A 22,724-nucleotide genomic window follows, 5' to 3' on the forward strand; every position below is an offset into this window, starting at 1 on the left:
CACCGTCTGTTTCAATGGGCTGACCCGCACGCACCTGGCTGGCACGCCCTTCGGCAAGCCGACTGGGGAGTGGGCGGAACTCTCGCTCTGTCCCGCCGCAGGTAGCAGATCGCTTATCTTCTATCAGCTCTCGACCTGCGCCGGCGTGCTGGTCCGGTGTTTATATTCCTCGTAAAAAACAAGTTACAATCCCTGTTTAGTACGATGTCAACACGCTCTAGGTACACAGTTAACTCCTACATGACACTTGTCAAAACAAACATTTACACAAATCGTACAACTAAATACAGTATTTAGATTTCCTCCTAATATCTTTATATGGCGGAGGTCGCTTATCCTAGGTACAAATTACTTTCTTCCTCCTAATTTGATGTTTACATTTGGAGGACACTGGTTGCAAATTCTTAATCTACTGAAATTTACCTTACATGACATGACAAAAAATGAAAAGAACACTCCTTATGAACTTTACAAAGTAGGAGGTACCTATTGTAATTGTACATCTAACTAAAAGCTATATGACAAAGTGAATGTCAGTTTCCTTTCTTACATTTCTCTCTCAGTTTACGAGCATCTTTACTACTCGATACTCTGATTTCAAAAAATATAATCGCTTTGGTCATTTACTTCTCAAAGGAAGGTTGGGTTGTTTGCAAACTATTTAGGACAATTCGGAAGTAGAAGACTTTAGCAATTTCCAAGCTACCATCACCGATCCCGTTTATTATTAATAAATCGACGTAGCTCGTTTTGTTTAGTCATGTTCTTACATGCACTACTTCACACTACTTTCCAGTTAGTCTAGTCCTTAGCCTATCTAATGACAGACAATATGAAGGAAATTGTTAGTCTACATACTGCAATTACTACTTTCTTTGCATGCTGTTAAACAAATAAAAAAAAAACGGCGAACGACTTGCCACTCATTGTACAGACAAAACACCTTAACTTGTCTGCTTTATTTGACCGTGGTACTGATACTTATACCACTTTTTTTTGTTTTGCTATCAAGCAGCTGATACTCTGTTTGTGCTCCTCTGTCAATTTCGCTTCCCACATGTCTTAATTCTCTCGTAAGTTTTTGATATGTTTTCTGGTGCCTCTTTCCTTCGCACTCCGTCCATTTATTGCCTCATGCTCTGTTGACATACACACAACACACATAGATTCTCTATTTTTTTTTATTTCCTTAATGATTACCATGATTAGGGCTTAAATATTCCACATCTTACATGTATTATATTCAATACTTATAGTTAACATTTGCTTGCGTCTACAGTACTCCCTGGATTTTCTTTCATTTGAAAATGTTCCGGTGGCAGGCATGTTTCGTCCGGGTTGCTTTCCATTTATGGTTCCCGCAGATTCATCCTTCCCCAGGCAGCATCACTCGGCATTGTCACAGGAGCTCTATACTTCTGCAACAACAACAAAAATGCGTCCCCGGCGAAACTTCGTCGCCGCAAGACGGGACTGGCGCAGCTTTGGCGCGAGTCGAGACTTATTAGCTGGCCGCACTCTGTGGCGTAACCAAAGTCTAACGCACGAGTTCGTCTGCTGGTGTCGGCTGCACATTGTTTGCCTGTCAATAGACTATGGCCCTTCAGTCATATGGCACTACCATAGAACAAATTCCAAGACACTGATTTGGTCTCCTGTGTATTTCATCATACACAAACAACGTAGAAAAGTAAAGGCGATGACTAGACTCACAGCTTATACCATGCAAAATGATAACTAAATGATGCCTGTAATCTATTATTCTTGCCATAACTTGATGTTTGAGTCGTGGTGTAGGCCTCTAGGTTTACGTGACCTCGACGTTTCCACTTCGACAGCGTGTGTGTGAGTGACTCGTCGGACTCTAAGAGGACCTATATATACATTAAAAAACTTGCTGCACATATGTTTATGCTTCTTTGATAACCTGTGGGCACGTATCAACACCTTATCGCCAATAGATTTAATGAGCGCACCTTCCCCTTTTGATTTCTCTTCCTTCTCGCTGCTTCCTTCTGTATTCGGTCTATCGCAAATTTGATTATCCCGTTATGCCGTCGCCTGATTTCAGCTGACCAATCTACTAACTCACGGATCTAGTCCGGCGGTCTTCGGTTTCTTAGGGCCTCAATTAAGGACAGTCCTGTCACACCATGTGGCATTTCATTTATAATATTCTGGAAGTCCACCAAATTTCGCTCCCAGTTTCGGCGCTGTCTATTACAATGGATTCTACATAACCTAACTAGGTCTTTAATTACTCATTTTTCATGTGCACACAGGCATTTTCAAAGTCCAGTACTGCTTTGTAGTGCCTGAGAAAATCTAATCGTAACACTGCCTCCACTGTCAGTGACTGTACCAACAGGAACAACGTGGTTTGCGGTTGGTCCTGGCAAGTCAACTCGATATATGCCTGCCGCTTGACCTCTACACTTTTCTCGTTCACTGCACCGCGCACGCGTGTTTTTCTAAGTGGTAGTGTTGGCCACAAACTCTCGGCATTACGTCTTTCAAACACAGTATTGACGCCTGGCTTCCTGAATCTAGCAAACGTGTCACTCTAACATTGTATACCACTATGCTAACAATAGGACATTTTACTGAGCTGACTACAACGTTCTCTTGCAGTCGCGTCTCTCTCAAATCTACAGCTAAACATCTACACTTAACACTATTATTTACAGATTCTTGGCTACTTCTATAGCCTCCTTCTACCTCTCTTAGCCACAGCTCAGCGCTCGGCCTGACTTTATTGTGAGCTATTGTGCCCATTTTCAGGTGAGCCAGCGTTGGCCGAATCTGTACTATTATTACCACCTGGCTGATGATAATTGTTATTTCGCCTATTAAACCCGTTATTACTTCGGCGGCCCCCATTTCTATTCCCTCGATAGTTATTGCCTCCTTGGTGTCGCCTCTTATCATTATCATTTCCACCTCCGCTTTCGTTATTACTTCCTTGGAATCCCACATTATTATTCGGCTCATGCTAATTCCGCACGGTGCCTAATTCCTGCAACAACTGCTGGAAGGACCGTTCATCGTTCATACATCTTCCTGCGATTGTAACGTCCCTTCGCAACTTGTTGGGCAGTTTAGTAAGACAAATTCTCACAAGTTCCGGCTGCTCATATGGAACATCAAGGTACTGGTTCGCCCTGACCATTTCTCTGAAGTATTCCACAGGATGCCTGTGTATACTGTCAACATAGGTTTCCTTCATTAGCACGCCGAATTTCACTCTTTCTTGAACATCTCTTGACGAATATTCGTTCAAGAACGCGGCTCTAAACTCACCATACGTCTTGCAGTCACGCATAATCTTCTGCATACGCGCTGACGGCTCGCCTCGCAAGTGGCTGCACGCAAATTTCATTCTCAAGACGTGTCCCCAAGAGGTGGGAAGAGACATGTCGAATTGCGACGCCCATACATAGGGGTGTAAGCCTTCATTATCGTCCGGAAGTTTAGCATATTGCTGTACCGAGACGAAATGCCTTCGACACTCCTCTTCATCCACATCCTGACTAGTATTCCTGCCTGTAATATTCGGAGTTTCACCTACCCGACGTAAGTTACTTAATCTTTCATTCAGGTCTCTTAACTCGTCTTCTTCATGACGTTTGCGCTTAGCCCCCGTGTCTTCCGGTACTGTAGCATCTCTATCCCGTCTATGCCTTCCTGCCTCGTGCTGTGCTCATTACGTAATTCAGAAATAGCTTCCCTATTTCTCCTGTTGATTTCGATTTGATTGCCTCTAAACCGTAGCAGTGCCTGCACCTCTTCGCTATCCGCAATTGCGATTGGCTGCGTTCGGTCCGAACTATTTTCGTTGCGAACAGTCATCTGCTCTACGGCAGTTGCTAGAGCTTCGACCCTGTCTGCCTGCCCAGTCACCTGTTCGCTAACAGCGCCTATTTGTTTCCGTTGCTCGGCACAGGCTTCCGTAACTAGCACCTCTATTTGAGCCTCATTACCTGCTGCCATGTTCTGCACTGAAAGATCCTGCTCGAGTGCTACTACCCTGATTTGTAATTGTTCTGAGCTGCAGCTTGCTCCTTTAGAGCAGTAGCTGTAGCCAGGTCACTTTCGGCTACAGTTTTTAATGTTGTCTCTACGCTATTTATTCTCTCATTCTGTTCCGCCAACATGGCACTGTGTTCTTCAAATTTCCTCTTGATACTATTAATCTGTTCGGATATTATTCTATTTTGCTCAGACAGACTTTCGATCTTGTCCTCTGTCTTCTTGCCCTGTTCGGATACAACTTCAAATAAACTCTTTTTTAATTCTTCCCCTGTCCTTTTGCTTTGATCGGCTAACCCCTCAATAGCCTTAAATATAGCTGCTATCCAGTGATTATCTGGAACGCTACTATCTGCTCTACGCGTTTCCTCGCTGTCGGCAAGAGCTGAAGGCTCAACCGTGTTTTGCTGTCTCCCTGTTCTGGTCACTACAACCGCTCGCCTGGGCCTCTGCATCCGGCATCTCCGAGACCGTTATGGCTCTATTGTCTGTCTCACGAGGGCTCGCCACCCCTTTCGCCTGTACGAGTTCGTGAATGCTCTCAAGGTCGTCCCAGGCTACCACGTCCGATGCGGCTGGACTTGCGTTAAGTTAAGCCTCACCTGCCTCATTCACGTTAGCCATACTTTTGGCCCTCACTCTCATAACTATACTGGACATGACCCGATGCACCACGTGCACCACAATTACACAAACAAATAAGAAAAACTCTCACTAATATCGGAATTACTAATTTGCCCAGTATAAATAGCAAAATTACAAGCAACACAGTAACAAACACAAAATCATCAAACAAATAAACTAAAGCACACAAACTACAAAAAAGTTTAAAATTCCTGAAAGAAAAAATAATAGTACAACTGATACTTGACAGGTGAACCAGCAATTCGTAAATCCTGGCAGGGTCACCACGTTGCTATATGACTGTTCGTTGGCTGTATTTGAATTACCTGCTAAACAAATTAATTATTTTTGAAATGTGCCCAACGGAAACTGGTGCAAGTTTCTCTAGGATAACACGTTCTGGGGTGGTTGAACTCAAAGCTGTCACTATAGCAGCTGGTAGCCTATCTGAATTCACATTGCAAATTATTTCTGTCTTTCATTAACTTTAGAAAATCGAAGTGAATAAGATACATCCTACCCATTTCATGTGTCAGGTGACTGGGGGAATATTTCTTTACTGAAATGCTGACTCTCATTTAATAGATTTATTTTTTACTTTGATGAAAACTTTAGAAGCCGACACATTACAATTTTTCTTTAGTTGCAAAACTTATGTCTGAATCAGCGTTACCACTCATGCCTGGAAATTTATTTCTGAAACTAAGGCCTAATCTTGGTACCAGTACACATCTTTTGGCAATTGATTTTCTCTTTACTCATACTGCTTCTTATGTCGTCACATTGTGTTTTTTATTTTCCAAAGCAGCAGAATTATATAACTTCTTGAACTTTTTACTCTCCAATTTCAATGTTAAGTTAATCACTAATCGCATTTTGGCTGCTCTTCTTTACTTCTGTCCTTATTTTTTTTACTCAGAATACTGTTCAGTCCTTGGAAGAAGGTCTTTAAATTCTTCTCATTTTCGACCAGGAAACGTGGAACTAGCTATAAATGCTGTTCGTTATGTTTCTGATGTTTGAATCTCTGATCATATTTAACCATCGTATTCATAGCTACCCTAGTTGCATCTGCAGAGATTCTCTATTGTCTTGTCAATGTACACTGCCCCCCTGCATCTCCCCTTGTCTGAACAATGAGGGAGAAACACCCATTCCCAAAATCCTTTTTGTCCCACTTCATCGTTCAGTCAGTTTCTTGAAGTCTTTCTCAGTAGCTGGAACCTGTTTCTCAAATAATAGAGGACTGAATAACAACTTCAGCTCCAGAAGACAGTTAATGATATAGCTACTAAAGCAACAATTTTTGTGGTGTCACCGCCAGACACCACACTTGCTAGGTGGTAGCTTAAATCGGCCGCGGTCTATTAGTACATGTCGGACCCGCATGTCGCCACTGTCAGGATCGCATACCGAGCGCCACCACAAGGCAGGTCTCGAGAGACGTACTAGCACTCGGCCCAGTTGTACGGACGACATTGCTAGCGACTACACGTACGAAGCCTTTCTCTCATTTGCCGAGAGACAGTTAGAATAGCCTTCAGCTAAGTCCATGGCTACGACCTAGCAAGGCGCCATTAACCATATCTGGAGAGAGTCTCACTTGTATTATCAAGAGCGATGTACCGCAGAAGTGAATAAAAGTTAAGTATACGAGAAGCTCCATTCTTTTCTTTATAGCATTCATAACGTATCCTGTTCCAGACTTAACGCAAGACAGCTTGAGTTGACGCGTGCCCTTTCGGCTACCTCCCTTGTGTCTAGACTGTCTTGTCTAGACACAGCATAAGTGGCGACGAGTGCAAACGTGTTCTTTCTACTTGCTTAAATTAATTGTGTCTTGGCTTCGCCACATTCTCCGGATGTACTGTCCGAATTTTTTCGCTTGCAGAATCAGCTGACGCAGGCATTATTGGATGCCCTTGGACAGCTTGTCCAGGGTCAACGTGCGCTGCAAAATGATGCGGCCGCCGCCGCTTCATCGCTACCGCAGCCACAACCCGCAGTTGCACCACCGTTCCGTGCTTTTCGTCCAGACGACGAAAGCTGGACGGAGTGGTCGCGACAATTTGGATTTCATCTCGCCGCCTACAGAATTGAAGGTAATGAGCGGCAGCCGTTTTTGCTTTCGTGTGTAGGTGTGTCCACCTACCGTGTGATAGTGAAATTGTTTCCCCGACGCGACGTAGCAACTCTGTCCTACGAAGAAATTTTGTCTGCTTTAGATGCCTATTTCAAGGAAACAGTAAATGTCGTTGCAAAAAGGTATGCGTTCTTTCGTACAAAACGTAAGGCCGGTCAGACTAATAGGGAGTGGGTTGCAACTTTGCAAGGACTTACTAGGGATTGTGCATTTGAATGTGACTGTGGACTCCCTTATTCAGATACTATGGTGCGTGATGCAATAGCACAGAACGCTTCTGATGTTCGCATACAGGAACAGATTTTGAAACTAGTTAATCCCTCCCTTTAACAAGTGATAGACATATTGGATAGGCAAGACACACTTGACTTTGCTCAGGAATCATTTGAAACTTCTCCAGCCGTGTGTCACATTAACCGGCCCGCCGGGCGCGCTGCACAGGCCGCTAAACAGCCCTCGCGCACGTCCGCGCAGCTGCGGCCTAGCTCTCAAACAAGTGTGCCGCGTAGGCAAGCAAATGCAGTGAAATCATGCCCGCGGTGTGTAACTCGACATTCGCGTGACAATTGCCCGTCACGCCAAGCTATTTGCTTTTACTGTCATACGAAAGGACATGTTCAAAGTGTTTGCCAGAAAAAGCTCAGATCAGACAATCACAACCATTCCAGGCCCTTTGCTTCGCGCCGGAATCTAATCAAGGACACTCGGGCTCGGGAACCTTCGCCCATGGACATTCATGTAGTTACTGCCACTCCGCCCAGTGTTCCTCTCGCTAACAGTGACTGTGTTCGTCCCACAAAAAGTGTGCGTCGATGTCGACGGAAGTCCCATCACGTCGCGCGTGATTCTGTTCCAGTGTCTGTTCAAGTTGCACAAAACAGTCGCTCTTGTTGTCAGCAGGACAATAAACTTTTTGTAGATTTGGACTTTGCCGGACAAGTGATACCGTTCCAGCTCGATACCGGAGCTGCAGTTTCATTGCTCAATCACGCCACGTACAAACAACTGGGCGCACCTCCGTTGCGTGCAGCAAATGTTCAGCTCACGAGTTATTCAGGACAGAATATCCCTGTGTTAGGACAGTGCAGCCTTCTTGCAACATACAAGGGACAAACAAAACTTGTGTCTTTCTACGTTCTTCGTTCTTCTTCGGCAGTGAACTTGCTGGTTTAGATTTATTTCAATTGTTTAACTTGTCTATCGTCAATCAGGTCCTATCAGTGAATCAGACTGTGCCTTCAGCCAGTGTTTCTAGTCTGTGACGAATTTGCAGACATTTTTGCACCGGGCCTTGGTTGCGCTAAGAACTATGCAGCTCATTTGGAACTGAAAGTAAACGCGCAACCGAAATTTTTCAGAGCGCGCAATGTTCCCCACGCATTGCGTGATGAGGTCGCCAGAACATTAAACGATTTAGAATCGCAAGGTGTAATTGAACGTGTGCAGGCTTCTCTCTGGGCATCACCCTTAGTTATTTTGCAAAAACCTTCCGGAAAATTGAGACTTTGCGTGGACTTCAAGGCAACTGTGAATCCACAACTTGTGACTGCTACTTTTCCTTTGCTCCACCCGGAAGATCTTTTTGACAAACTGTGCCCGGGAACGTATTTTTCAAAGTTGGACCTAGCAGATGCGTACTTGCAAATACCTGTGGACGAAGAATCCCAGCGCGTCTTGGTGGTTAACACGTATCTTGGGTTGTATCGCTTCAAAAGACTGCCATTCGGGTGTGCATCCGCCCCTGCATTGTTTCAGCAATATTTACAAACTGTTTGTGCGTCGGTCCCTACTGCTGCGAACTATCTGGACGATATTGTGATCTCCGGAAGGACAGCAGCCGAACATTTAGAAAGTCTACGAACATTATTTCAGGTATTGCGGCAAAATGGTCTTCGCTTGAGGAAGGACAAATGTGTGTTTTTTGCTCGTGACTTACCATATTTGGGACATGTAATCAATGCCCAAGGCATACATCCGAGTCCAGAGCACCTCCGTGCCATACAGGACTTGCCTTCGCCACAGAATGTGAAGCAGCTACAGAGTGTCCTGGGTAAAATAAATTATTATCATCGCTTTCTGCGCAATGCCTCTTCCATTTCAGCTCTGCTTCATCGCTTACGCCGTAAAGGTGTTCCGTTCGTCTGGACGGCGGAGTGCGAACGTGCCTTTCGCCAGTTGACATTGGCGTTGCTTTCAAATACTTGCCTTACGCCATTCGATCCCCAGAAAACCCTTTTGTTGATGGTAGATGCATCGGATTTCGGGATCGGTGCTGTGCTTGCGCACAAAGATGGATCTCATGATCGCCCTATCGCCTTTGCGTCCAAATTGCTCTCATCTGCGCAAAGGAATTATTCCCAGATAGAGAAAGAAGCTTTGGCTCTCGTATTTGGTGTTACTAAGTTCCAAGATTTCTTGTATGGTCGTCACTTTACCATCATCACAGACCACAAACCTTTGACATCGCTTTTTCATCCGAACAAGCCTGTACCTCCACGTACAGCGCAGAAATTCATTCACTGGTCTATTTTTCTCTCGCAGTACCACTACGATATCTTGTATCGGTCCACTGCTAAGCACGGAAACGCCGATGCGTTGTCCCGTTTGCCTGTTGCTGAGGATAAAGCATTCGATTCTTCCGAACTTGCTTGCATGTTCATTGATTCGGAAACCGATGACGTGGTCGAATCGTTTCCGATTGATTTTCGTCGTGTAGCTACAGCCACAGCTGCTGACCCTGTCCTTGCTACTGTTTTGCGTTTTGTTGCTACCCAATGGCCCTTGTCGAAGTCACGGATCGAGGATCCGTTGGTTCGCCGATTTTTTGCTCACAAGGAGAGACTTTTTGTACGACGTGGTGTTTTGTTGTTGCGTTCTGATAATGATCAGTCCAGAGTCGTGGTCCCACGTTCGTTACAGTCCTCTGTCTTACGGCTTCTTCACCAAGGACATTGGGGTATAGTGCGCACGAAACAACTTGCTCGTCAGCACTGTACTTGGTTCGGAATCGATGCTGCGATTACGAATATGTGCTCTTCTTGCATGGCGTGTGCCGACCAACAATCCGCACCGCCGCGGAAATTCTTTGCATGGCCACAAGCCACTTCCCCTTGGCAACGCTTGCACATAGATTTTGCTGGCCCATTCTGGAATGCTAGATGGTTGGTTGTGGTCGATTCTTTCAGTAATTTTCCTTTTGTTGTCCGGATGTCTTCCACGACGTCTTCTGCCACAATTCAAGCGTTGTCTTATCTTTTGCATTGAAGGTCTTCCACAGACTATCGTTTCCGACAATGGCACACAATTCATGTCCGCAGAATTTCAGTCATTCTGCAAGACCAATGGTATTCAACATCTGACATCCGCGCCGTTTTCGCCTCAGTCAAACGGTGCCGCTGAACGATTGGTCTGGACTTTCAAGTCACAGATGTTGAAGTTGAAAGACTCGCATTCTTGGGAGGACGCGTTATTGCTCTTTTTGTCCTCGTATCGCTCTCAGCCCCGCATTGGTCGCTCGCCAGCTTAGTTGCTCCACGGTCGTCCTCATCGAACCTTGATGTCTTTGCTGCATCCGCCGCATCAGGTTCCTGTGCAGCGGCAGACTCCTGCTTTTGCTCCTGGCGACGTTGTCTTCTATCGCAACTATCGAGGTTCACGGCGTTGGCTCACAGGGCGCATTCTTCGCTGCCTTGGCCGCGCGATGTATTTGGTTTTGGGGGCCTCTGGTGAGGTGCGTCGGCATCTCAATCAGCTGCGCCTCTGTCGTCGCACGGGTTCTGCCGCTCCCCGTCTGCTTTCAGCGACGGTGCCCTCCGGTCAGCGCCCTGGGGACCCATCAACTGGCTCGCCTCATCCCCAGGTGTTACCGACGATGTCTTGCATTTTGCCCCATGGCGACGCGCCGCTGCCGCCGCCGCCTGTTCTCCCGCCGGCGCCGCCCGCAGTGGACGCGTCGCTGCAACCGCCTGGCGCCTCCCTGGGTCACGCGCCGCCGCTCGCTTCCCGTGACCGGCTGTCCTCCACCATGGAACTCTTGCCCGCTCCGGCCCAGATGTTGTCATCGCGCGTCGGATCCCCCGACGCAATGGAGGTCGACCCTTCGGCCCCTCCTGTCTCATTACGGGCGCATACACCGCATGTTGACGTGCACCCTGGACTAGGTTTTCAGGCGTTTCCTAGCTCCCCTCGGACCGAATGGCAGGGTGTGGGTGGCACAGCCTCGCCTGTTGTTAGGCTCCCCACCCCATCGCATACGTCAACATGGGGTCCTCCCCACGGCGGGCGGAAGCCTTATCACAAGACCGTTCGCCGATTTGCGGGGGAGGAATGTGGTGTCACCGCCAGACACCACACTTGCTAGGTGGTAGCTTAAATCGGCCGCGGTCCATTAGTACATGTCGGACCCGCGTGTCGCCACTGTCAGGATCGCAGACCGAGCGCCACCACAAGGCAGGTCTCGAGAGACGTACTAGCACTCAGCCCAGTTGTACGGACGACATTACTAGCGACTACACGTACGAAGCCTTTCTCTCATTTGCCGATAGACAGTTAGAATAGCCTTCAGCTAAGTCCATGGCTACGACCTAGCAAGGCGCCATTAACCATATCTGGAGAGAGTCTCACTTGTATTATCAAGAGCGATGTACCGCAGAAGTGAATAAAAGTTAAGTATACGAGAAGCTCCGTTCTTTTCTTTATAGCATTCATAACGTATCCTGTTCCAGACTTAACGCAAGACGGCTTGAGTTGACGCGTGCCCTTTCGGCTACCTCCCTTGTGTCTAGACTGTCTTGTCTAGACACAGCAATTTTCATTACCATTGACCATGCATGCACTCATTACCCCTGTATATCTTTCTTTCAAGCCAGACTTTCTTAATTTCCCAGTAATCTCCCTAAATTTCATATCTTCAGAACTCGGTTTATCAGAAAACGTCTATTTTGTACATCTATAAATTCTTTTTATAACTACCACAATCAACAGTCTTATTATTCTCATTATTAATGTTACTGAAGTCATTATTATGACTATTAGTATTATTATTATCACTATCATTGGTAGCAGCTGCATTAGAACAACTACTGCCAATATCAACTGTATTAGCTAAAGGGACCCGAACCGAACTCGGGAAAAAAGAAATTTATGAGCCAGTCTGACCACAAGAAAGTATTGGTTGATAGAAGTGGCGCAACTTTTTCTATTTTAAACCAGTTTAGTATTTTAAGCTGTGTGTAATTCACTCTCATTGTCACTATAAACACTTATATCATTTTGATACTCTTTTTCATATTAAAATTGGTACTACTTAGGTAACTAAGGTAAAATAGTCCCCCATTCGGATCTCCAGGTGGGGACTACTCAGGAGGACGTCGTTATCAGGAGAAAGAAAACTGGCATTCTATGGATCAGAGCGTGGAATGTAAGATCCCTTAAGCGAGCAGGTAGGTTAGAAAATTTAAAAAGATTAAAGTTAGATATAGTAGGAATTAGTGAAGTTCGGTGGCAGGAAGAACAAGACTTTTGGTCAGGCAAATAGAGGGTTATAAATACAATGTCAAATAGGGCTAATGCAGGAGTCGGTTTAATAATGAATAAAAAATAGGAGTGCGGGTAAGCTACTACAAATAGCATAGTGAACGCCTTATTGTGGCCAAGATAGACACGAAGCCCACGCCTACTACAGTAGTACAAGTTTATATGCCAACTAGCTCTGCCGATGACGAAGAAATTGAAGAATGAGGAAACAGAAGAAATTATTCAGATAGTGAAGGGAGACGAAAATTTAATAGTCATGTGTGACTGGAATTCGGTAGTAGGAAAAGGGAGAGAAGGAAACATAGTAGGTGAATATGGATTGGGTCTAATAAATGAAAGAGAAAGCCGCCTGGTAGAATTTTGCACAGAGCATAACTTAATAATAGCTAACACTTGGTTCAAGAATCATAAAAGAAGGTTGTATACATGGAAGAAGCCGGAGATACTGACAGGTTTCAGACAGATTGGTTCAAATGGCTCTGAGCACTATGGGACTTAACATCTGTGGTCATCAGTCCCCTAGAACTTAGAACTACTTAAACCTAACTAACCTAAGGAGGCAGGATTCGAACCCGCGACCGTAGCAGTCGCGCAGATCCGGAGTGACCGCTTAGAACCGCTAGACCACCGCGGCCGGCTCAGATAGATTATATAATGGTAAGACAGAGATTTAGGAACCAAGTTTTAAATTGTAAGATATTTCCAGGGGCAGATGTGGACTCTAACCGCAATCTATTGGTTATGAACTGTAGATTAAAACTGAAGAAACTGCAAAAAGGTGGGAATTTAAGGAGATGGGACCTGGATAAACTGACTAAACCAGAGGTTGTAGAGAGTTTCAGGGAGAGCATAAGGGAACAATTGACAGGAATTGGGGAAAGAAATACAGTAGAGGAAGAATGGGTAGCTTTGAGAGATGAAGTAGTGAAGGCAGCAGAGGATCATGTAGGTAAAAAGACGAGGATTAGTCGAAATCCTTGGGTAACGGAAGAAATATTGAATTCAACTGATGAAAGGAGAAAATATAGAAATGCAGAAAATGAAGCAGGCAAAAAGGAATACAAACGTCTGATAAATGAAATCGACAGGAAGTGCAAAATGGCTAAGCAGGGATGGCTAGGGGACAAATGTAAGGATGTAGATGCTTATCTCACTAGCGGTCAGATAGATACTGCCTACAGGAAAATTAAAGAGACCTTTGGAGCAAAGAGAACCACTTCTATGAATATCAAGAGCTCAGATGGAAACCCAGTTCTAAGCAAAGAAGGGAAAGCAGAAAGGTGGAAGGAGTATATAGAGGGTCTGTACAAGGGCGATGTACTTGAGGACAATATTATGGAAATGGAAGAGGACGTAGATGAAAATGAAATGGGAGATATGATAGTGCGTGAAGAGTTTGACAGAGCACTGAAAGACCTAAGTCGAAACAAGGCCCCGGGAGTAGACAACATTCCATTAGAACTACTGACGGCCTTGGGAGAGCCAGTCCCGACAAAACTCTACCATCTAGTGAGCAAGATGTATGAGACAGGTGAAATACCCTCAGACTTCAAGAAGAATATAATAATTCCAATGACAGAACTATCAGTTTAATAAGTCCCGGATGCAAAATACTAAAGAGAATTCCTTACAGACAAATGGAAAAACTGGTAGAAGCCGACCTCGGGGAAGATCAGTTTGGATTCCGTAGAAATATTGGAAGACGTGAGGCAATACTGACCCTACGTCGTATCTTAGAAGCTAGATTAAAGAATGGCAAACCTACGTTTCTATCATTTGTAGACCTAGAGAAAGCTTTTGACAATGTTGACTGGAATACTCTCTTTCAAATTCTGAGGGTGGCAGGGGTAAAATACAGGGAGCGAAGGGCTATTTACAATTTGTACAGACACCAGATGGCAGTTATAAGAGTCGAGGGACATGAAAGGGAAGCAGAGGTTGGGAAGGGAGTGAGAAAGGGTTGTAGCCTCTCCCCAATATTATTCAATCTGTATATTGAACAAGCAGTGACGGAAACAAAAGAAAAATTCGGAGTAGGTTTTAAAATCCATGGGTAAGAAATAAAAACTTTGAGGATCGCCGATGACATGGTAATTCTGTCAGAGACATCAACAAAAGCAAAACGAGGATAATGGAATGTAATCGAATTAAGTCGGGTGATGCTGAGGGAATTAGATTAGGAAATGAGATGCTTAAAGCAGTAAAGTAGTTTTGCTATTTTGGGAGCAAAATAACTGATGATGGTCGAAGTAGAGAGGATATAAAATGTAAACTGGCAATGGAAAGGAAAGTGTTTCTGAAGAAGAGAAATTTATTAACATTGAGTATAGATTTATGTGTCAGGAAGTTGTTTCTAAAAGTATTTGTATGGAGTGTAGCCATGTATGGAAGTGAAACACGGACGATAACTTGTTTGGACAAGAAGAGAATAGAAGCTTTCGAAATGTGGTGCTACAGAAGAATGCTGAAGATTATATGGGTAGATCATATAACTAATGAGGAGGTATTGAATAGGATTGATGAGAAGTTTGTGGCACAACTTGACTAGAAGAAGGGATCGGTTGGTAGGACATGCTCTGAGGCATCAAGGGATCACCAATTTAGTATTGGAGGGCAGCGTGGAGGGTAAAACTCGTAGAGGGAGACCAAGAGATGAATACACTAAACACATACAGTAGGATGAAGGTTGCAGTAAGTACTGGGAGATGAAGAAGCTTGCACAGGATAGAGTAGCATGAAGAGCTGCATCAAATCAGTCTCAGGACTGAAGAGTACAACAACAACAACAGGTAACTAAGATCTGGAAAAGGTACTGTACATGTGAAACCCTGGTCTGATGTAACAGAGAGCCTGGTGGCCCTACCGAACGAGGTGGCGCAGTGGTTTGACGCTGGACTCGCATTCGGGAGGACGACGGTTCAATCCCGCGTCCGGCCATCCTAATTTAGGTTTTCTGTGATTTCCCTAAATCGCTCCAGGCAAATGCCGGGATGGTTCCTGTGAAAGGGCACGGCCGACTTCCTTTCCCATCCTTCCCTCATCCGATGAGACTGATGTTGTGTCTAGACAAGACAGCCTAGACACAATGAGAGGAAGCCGAAAGGCACGCGCTTAAACTCACGCAGGCTGGCGTGAGGTCTGAAACAGGATACGTAATGAATGCTATAAAGAAAAGTACGTAGCTTCTGGAATACTTAACTTTAATCCACATTTGTAGAACATCGCTCTTGATGATACATTAATAGAATCCCAATATCAATTGAATATGCCGCCTTGCTAGGTCGTTGCAAATGTAGCTGAAGGCTATGCTAACTATCGTCTCGGCAAATGAGAGCGTAATTTGTCAGTGAACCATTGCTATGAACGTCGGCTGTACAACTGGGGCGAGTGCCAGGACGTCTCTCTAGACCTGCCGTGTGGTGGCGCTCGGTCTGCAATTACTGACAGTGGCGACACGCGGGTCCGACGTATACTACCGGACCGCGGCCGATTTAAAAGCTACCACCTAGCAATTGTGGTGTCTGGCGGTGACACCACAACTGATGACCTCGCTGTTTGGTCTCCTTCCCCAAAAACAACCCAACAACAACCCTGGTGACCCTAGTCATGTCATGTGAAAGAATTAAATAAAGGAGCTTCATGTGAGGATCACCTCTGTCGCTTATTTCCTCGTAGACGACGGAGAATTAAACTGTGATCATTCATGCTTTCCAGCATTATTTCAAGGCTGCCACACAAGGGAACATTCCCAAGTGTAAATAAACGACCCTAATGAAATTTGGTGAGTGTGTAGAGGGGGCAAAGTAATCCAGTACGAATTTTCTTGTTTGTGTCCAATTTCACTTTTAAAGGGTAAAACGCAGCTCAAATCGTAATTTTGCATTTTAGGTATAGAGGGAATATCTTCGTCACGATGATATATAAAAAACACTTTTCATATAAAAATTGATGTGTAATTGATGCTCTTTAAAACTGTATAATCCACTTTTTTATATGCCCCCATGGCTGTAACTGAGTCGTCAAAGTGTTTGGGATCACCAGATAAACTAGTGCCTTGTTCTAAACGGTCCCTATACACGGACCACCCCAAGAATCTAACAATTTTTCTCGTCATTGGGCAAGAAAACATCTATGAAATACGTTTTGACCTGATGAGACGTTTGTTTACCCTATTTCGATGTTATCACAAGAACATTTGTAGCTTCAAAAAGAGACTCTCGAATCCTCCATCCAAACTCACCATTAATTTAAAAAAATGTGTAAAAGTTGGTCGTCAGCGTAAAAAAGCTGTTTTGAATGTTGTACTTGGGGACAAGAAACTTTTGATGCTGGAAGAACTTTGTGAGAAGATTTTGAAATGTAGCTCTGTAAAATGATTATGATGTCGCTCTCCACAGTATATAATCAATCCTCTTCACCAAGGCTTACCAATGTATGAAATATGAAATTAGAATATTTAGTGGATCACCTGTGAAAACATGATATCCCACTGAATTTTGTTTTATATTGTGTTTTTCATGATGTACATTATGTGAAGACATTTCGTTCCGTTTATAAACACCTTTATGTGCATTTTAGGTGTAAACAAACTGTTATATTTGAAGAATTTCTTTGCAGATTATCGTTATTGTATTGGTTTGTATCACAATGATGGATTACTTATTATTTTCAGTTTAAAAAATAAATGTATATGAAGCAGTAAACTACAAAACAGAAAGATACAAGAACGTAAAATGTAAAACAACAAGTTAAAATATAAAACAGGAATAACTAAAATAAATAATTAAAATAGCAATGAATCTTTAGATACTTTAGTTAGGTATGTTGGGAATACTGTAACAGCACGCTGTATAGTTTATTTTCCAAAAATCTTATATTAGAAACAAGCTTTATTACCCACAGATATATGTGGCTTGAAAGCTTTATGATGAAACAAACGTTTCCAGTTTTCTAAATCAATTAACGGTAATAGGATATTTTGCGAAATTTCAAATCATTGTAAAAGTTGATTATACAGTTTTCAAGAACGTTAATTACACATCAACTTTTACATGGAAACATTTTTTTACATTTCATCGTTGTCAAGATATCCCATCGAAACTTAACACGCCAAATCACGTTTTGGGATGTGCTGTACTCCTTAAAAGTGAAATTTGGCACAAACAAAAGTTACACATTGCATTACTTTGCCCCCTATATAAATCGCTAAGTTTCATAAAGTTCGTTTATTTGTGCTTTGGAATGTTCCCTTGTCAGTCAGGCACGAGACGCATTTCTATTAGTACAGGAACAATAACATATGGCAGGATTTCAACTAACATTTTAGCAGCATTAACACACAGTCCAGTGTTCTGCAACAGATGTCATGCTTTCCGTACTTCACCCAATCAACAGCTTAAATGAAATGAATTTTAAATCTGTTACAATTTTTCGACTGGAGTCTTTATACATTTTGGTCATTGGTTAAGCGTCGTTCGCATGCTACTGGTAAATCCATGATCACTGCAGGCACTGTTGCTCACATTAAGAACAACGCTGGCTGAGAGGAGACGAGCTTGTTTTGTCAATGTGTAGTAATGAGAGTTTCTATAGAATCGTATCACTGATTCCCATATGAACCTCTTCACCAATGAGTTGCGCTAGCGCCCATTGTACTCAGTTATTTGGTTAATTATTCCACTCTGTTTCTTCCCCTATTGCTTTTCCTGTCTATAGCTCCCCCAGGTACCCCTACATATACCATTCATAGACTTTATACTTTTCCTCATTACAATCTAACAATTGTTGTAATTTACATCAATAGGTTGTTCTTTGAATACTACCAAGGATGAACATAATTTCTTTCATCTTTAAGATTTGGTGGAGGAAGGAGCGTTAGGTTTTAACAGTTAATCGAGGTGAGTTTGTTACAAACGCAGAAGATTCGAGGAATGAGGGGTGGTCGAACACTTCTTTTAAAGATAACACTTTTAAAAAAATAATCCTGGCACTCACTCGAAGTGACATAGAAAAAGTGTTCGAAACCTATATGAGGACGATGGGATGGATTTCTGAACCAGTGACCTAGGGAATACGAGTACTGCGTCTAAACCACAGTGTGAAATGTATTGGCTACATTTATCAGGACTAGAAACAAATATTTGTTACGAATTCAAGCGACTGAAATAAAGGTAACTTCAAGGCATCGAAAGGTAGTAACACACTAGCAGGCGATTCTCTGAGACCAGTTTGTGTAAGGAAAACATAATGCATAACTGGACATAATCATTTATTTGTTGATGATACAAATCAATGCATTAACAACAATTTCTGCTCTTGGCTTAGACAGCTAACTGAATGAAATACAAGTGTCACAGTTAAGGTAGTTATTAGAACTGAACCAGAACTACTCTCTGAAATATATTCTGATTTATCACCAGAAGCAGGGATCACCATGAAGTGTAAGGGCAAGAACCATAAAGGCACTTCTCCTCGTCTCGATCGAAGTAATATACATAAATGCATTCGATGTGCATCCACTTATTCGTTGGGAGACACTCGTAGTAGCTGAAGCAGTCACTGGGGTCTGGAACGATTTCCAGGGGGCTGGAACACTCGCCGCCAGCGAAGGGAGGAGTCGTGCTGGGCAAAGGGGACGTCAGTGAGGGCGTTGTTGGCACGTCCAGAGGTGTGGGCTGTGCTGTGCTGGCAGTCACGGTAGGGGCAGTGGCAGGTGTGTCGGACGGCGCTGTCGGCTGGGACGGTCCCGTGGCTGAAGACGTTGCTGGCGGTGTGTCTGCAGACATGGCCCTGTCGTGCTGCCAGGTGTGGTGGGAGGTGTGCCAGATGTTGCGTCAGGTGACGGTGTTGTCGGTGACGAGTCAGTGGGTGAAGGTGTAAGTGGGGTGTCCGAAGGCGAGGGCTGTGGCGTGCTGGGAGGCACAGAGGAAGGGGTGCCAGATCCCGTGCCGGACGTCGTGGTCGGTGACTAATTTACGCCTGAGGACGATGATGAAGAGCCCGTCACTAACGAATTTGTTGGGCCATCGCTGCATCTGAGAGAAAGGAAAAAAAGCTCATTATTGAAAAAAAATTACTGCAAGAAGAACAGGTGCAATTTAATAGCCACTGAAAGTCGCTTATTTATCACCTGCAACTGTACCACTGCCAAGAAAGGATTCAGGTATACTTATTTTTTTATTTTACACATAAGGGTTCTATAGGACCAAATTCAGGAGCAAATCTCTATGGTTATGAAATGAGCCATTGCATTAAAGTGGCATCAGAAAAGTAACAATATCGGTACATATAAATAAATGATGATGTCCTCCTCGCCGTGTCCGGCGACAGCGACTCCGTCAGTCTTCTCTGTCCTTGTTGTGGTAGGCTCGGATGTGGCTCGCGAATCCGAATTTCGCTTTGAATATCCTGTTGCATGAAGCACAGTGAAGTTGACCAGCAGAGTTGTAAGTATACGTGTAGACAGGCTTGAGGTGAGATTTTCGGAGCTCTCTTTTAGCATCCAGGTTCATTAGACGCTTTTACTCGAATTGTTCGATGCTCTTATGTACAGTTGATCGCCACTCCGATCGGCGCAATGCTAGCTCCTCCCAACGGTTGCTTGGAATGCCGCAGGCTGCAAGGTGGCGTTTAATGGTGTCTTTATATCGCAGGTGTTGACCACCTTTCCTCCTCTTCCCGCACGAGAGCTGCGAGTAGAACACCGCTTTAGGTAGCCTACTGTCATCCATGCGAACTATGTGACCACTCCATCTCAGTTGATGTTTCATTATTAAAGCTTCAATACCAACCAGTTTCACGCGGCGCAAAATCTCCGTGTTTGGGACACGGTCTTCCCATTTGATGCGCAGAATTGATCTCAGACATCGAAGATGAAATTTATCTAGCTTCTTAATGTCAGCTTTATAACAGCACCAGGTTTCCGAGGCATAGAATAAGGTGGATAATATTACTGCTTTGTAGACTGCAATTTTTGTTTGTAGTTTGAGATCATGTGATTTCCATACTCGGTCATTAAGCTTACCGAAGGCTGAGGCTGCGCTGGCTATACGCGCTGCGATTTCCGTTGTCAGGCTGTTGTCACTTCGAATTTGGCTTCCCAGGTATTTGAAATTTGACACATTTTGCAAGGGTTTGTTATTTATCTCAATATTGGAGTCATCTGCATTAAGATCTCTAAGTGGCTGTTTGAGAACTTGCGTCTTAGTGATGCTAATGGCTAAGCCAAATCTTCTGCAGGAGGCATTTAGCAGATTTATGTAAGTCTGAAGAGTTTCGCAAGAATTAGCCATCATGCATACATCATCCGCGTAGAGAATCTCTAAGATGGATAGTTTGGTTACGCGACTTTTTGTTCTGAGGCGAGAGATGTTGAAGACACTTTTGTCTGTCCTTATGTCGAGACTAATTTGATTACTACAGGCTTTGGTCGCGTCTCTAATAACAACTGCGAAGTAAAGTGAGAAGAGTGTGGGAGCCAGAACACAGCCTTGATTTACACCACATGTCACGGGAAACTGTTCTGAGAGCTTGTCCTCATGGCGGATTTTTGCCATCATGTTTTCATGAAACTGCCGAATCAAACTGACAATTTTGTCAGGGCACCCAGTTTTCTTTAGTATGATCCAGAGAGCTTCCCGTGGGACACGATCAAAAGCTTTTTCCAGGTCTACAAAGCACATGAACAAAGGCCGATGTTGCTCTAAGCTTTTCTATTGCATTTGTTTGACAACAAATATGGCATCCACTGTGCCTCTGTTTGGGCGAAAGCCACACTGGGTCTCTGGTAGCAGTTTTTCTGCAAAGTGTGTTAACCGGGTGTTAATTATGTGGGCAAGGACTTTTACCGCTGCTGAGAGAAGAGAAATGCCCCTGTGGGAGCTGCAGTCTGATATGTCACCCTTGCCTTTATAGATCTTGGACATACAAGCATCTTTCCAGTCTTATGGAATCATTTCATACTCCCAAATCCTTAAGATCAGAGCAAACAATGGTTTCTTGATGTTTGGCCCCCCATATTTATATAGCTCTGATGGCAAGTTATCTAATCCTGCTGTTTTGTCATTTTTCAGCTTATCCAGTGCTGAAATGAATTCATCGTAGGAAGGGGCATCCGCAAGTTGTTCCTCAGCTGGCAGGTCTTCAAGTGCTTCTATGTATGGAATATCGGTTGTCTGATGGTCGGGATTAAGAACATCATTAAAATGTTCCGCCCACCGAGACAGGATGTCACTCTGTTGCGTCAGCCGACAACTTTTATCTTTGTTATAGACTGGTGTTATCTTCCCAACTCTTGGACCAAAGATAGTTTTCAGGGACTCAAAGAATCTGCCCGTTTGGTGTGTGTCGGCATATAACTGTATTTCATTTGCTTTATTTGCCCACCAACTGTCTTTGAGAGCACGTACCTTCACTTTCAGATTGTAATGCGCTGCTCTACGCTTGTTATCATCCGGGGTGCGAAGAGAGGTTCTGAAATCATTAATTAGCTTTCTGATCTCTGGATCTGAGTCGTCAAACCAGTCCTGGTGCTTCTTCTGAGGCTTTCCCAAGACTTCTGAAGCACAGCCACGCAGTCTGCTAGCGTATGCACTCCACTGTTCATCTACAGGGGCAGATTCAGATATCAAAAGGCCATCGACACCAAATTTTTCATCCAGTTTTGCTCTCATAGTCTGATCATTGGCCAAGATTTTGCAGGACAATTTTGTTGGTATTTTGTGTGAAGCTCGGCGTGGTGCCTTCAAAGTTATCTTTAATTTGGATCTCACGAGTCGATGGTCTGTCCATCCCTGAGCGCCTCTCATTGCACTTGTGACCAGTACGTCACCAAGATCTTTTTTCCGTACTATCACATAATCCAGAAGGTGCCAGTGTTTAGATCGCGGATGCATCCATGTCGTTTTATATTTTTCAGGCAGACGAAAATATGTATTTGTCAGACAGAGTTCAAACTCGGCACATAGAAGATCCAAACCATTCGAGTTGCATTTTCCAATCCCATGGCGACCGAGGACCCCATTCCAAGCACTGAAATCATTCCCAACACGAGCATTAAAATCACCAAATAACAGAAGTTTATCTGCAGAAGGAATATCCCTAAGGACATGTCGGAGGTCTTGGTAGAACTTGTTCTTTTCATCCGGAGATGGCAGTGTAGGTGCGTATACATTGATCAAGTGAAGATATTTCTTGGATGCCAGGTGAAGTCTGAGTGTTATTATTCTGTCACTGATACCTTTTGGGAGTTCTGTTAGTGAACATGCCAATTTATTGCGTATGGCAAAGCCTACCCCACTTTCCGCCCTTTCAGTGGATGATTTTCCACTCCAGTAGTAGGTATAACCTCCGAGCGGTTCACATTGCTGTCCAGAGTCACTAACATGTGTTTCAC

At 44.0% G+C, this 22,724-nt stretch overlaps 1 protein-coding gene across 3 annotated transcripts in view; it reads right to left on the minus strand.

Annotated features, from left to right (window-relative positions):
* The window catches only part of LOC126260801 (uncharacterized), a 386,456-nt gene that overhangs the window by 244,755 nt on the left and 118,977 nt on the right, over positions 1-22,724 (minus strand). Inside the window, exon 5 of one of the 3 annotated variants that reach the window (XM_049958163.1) lies at positions 19,136-19,365. The exons of the other annotated variants lie outside the window; for them this stretch is intronic. Coding sequence (XP_049814120.1) covers positions 19,299-19,365 — 67 coding nt within the window. The 3' untranslated portion in view covers positions 19,136-19,298. Of the gene's footprint in view, positions 1-19,135; positions 19,366-22,724 lie in introns of those variants that run through there. 3 annotated transcript variants of the gene reach the window in all.

This window comes from Schistocerca nitens, chromosome 5 (genome assembly GCF_023898315.1).
Source record: "Schistocerca nitens isolate TAMUIC-IGC-003100 chromosome 5, iqSchNite1.1, whole genome shotgun sequence".
Lineage (NCBI taxonomy): Eukaryota > Metazoa > Arthropoda > Insecta > Orthoptera > Acrididae > Schistocerca > Schistocerca nitens.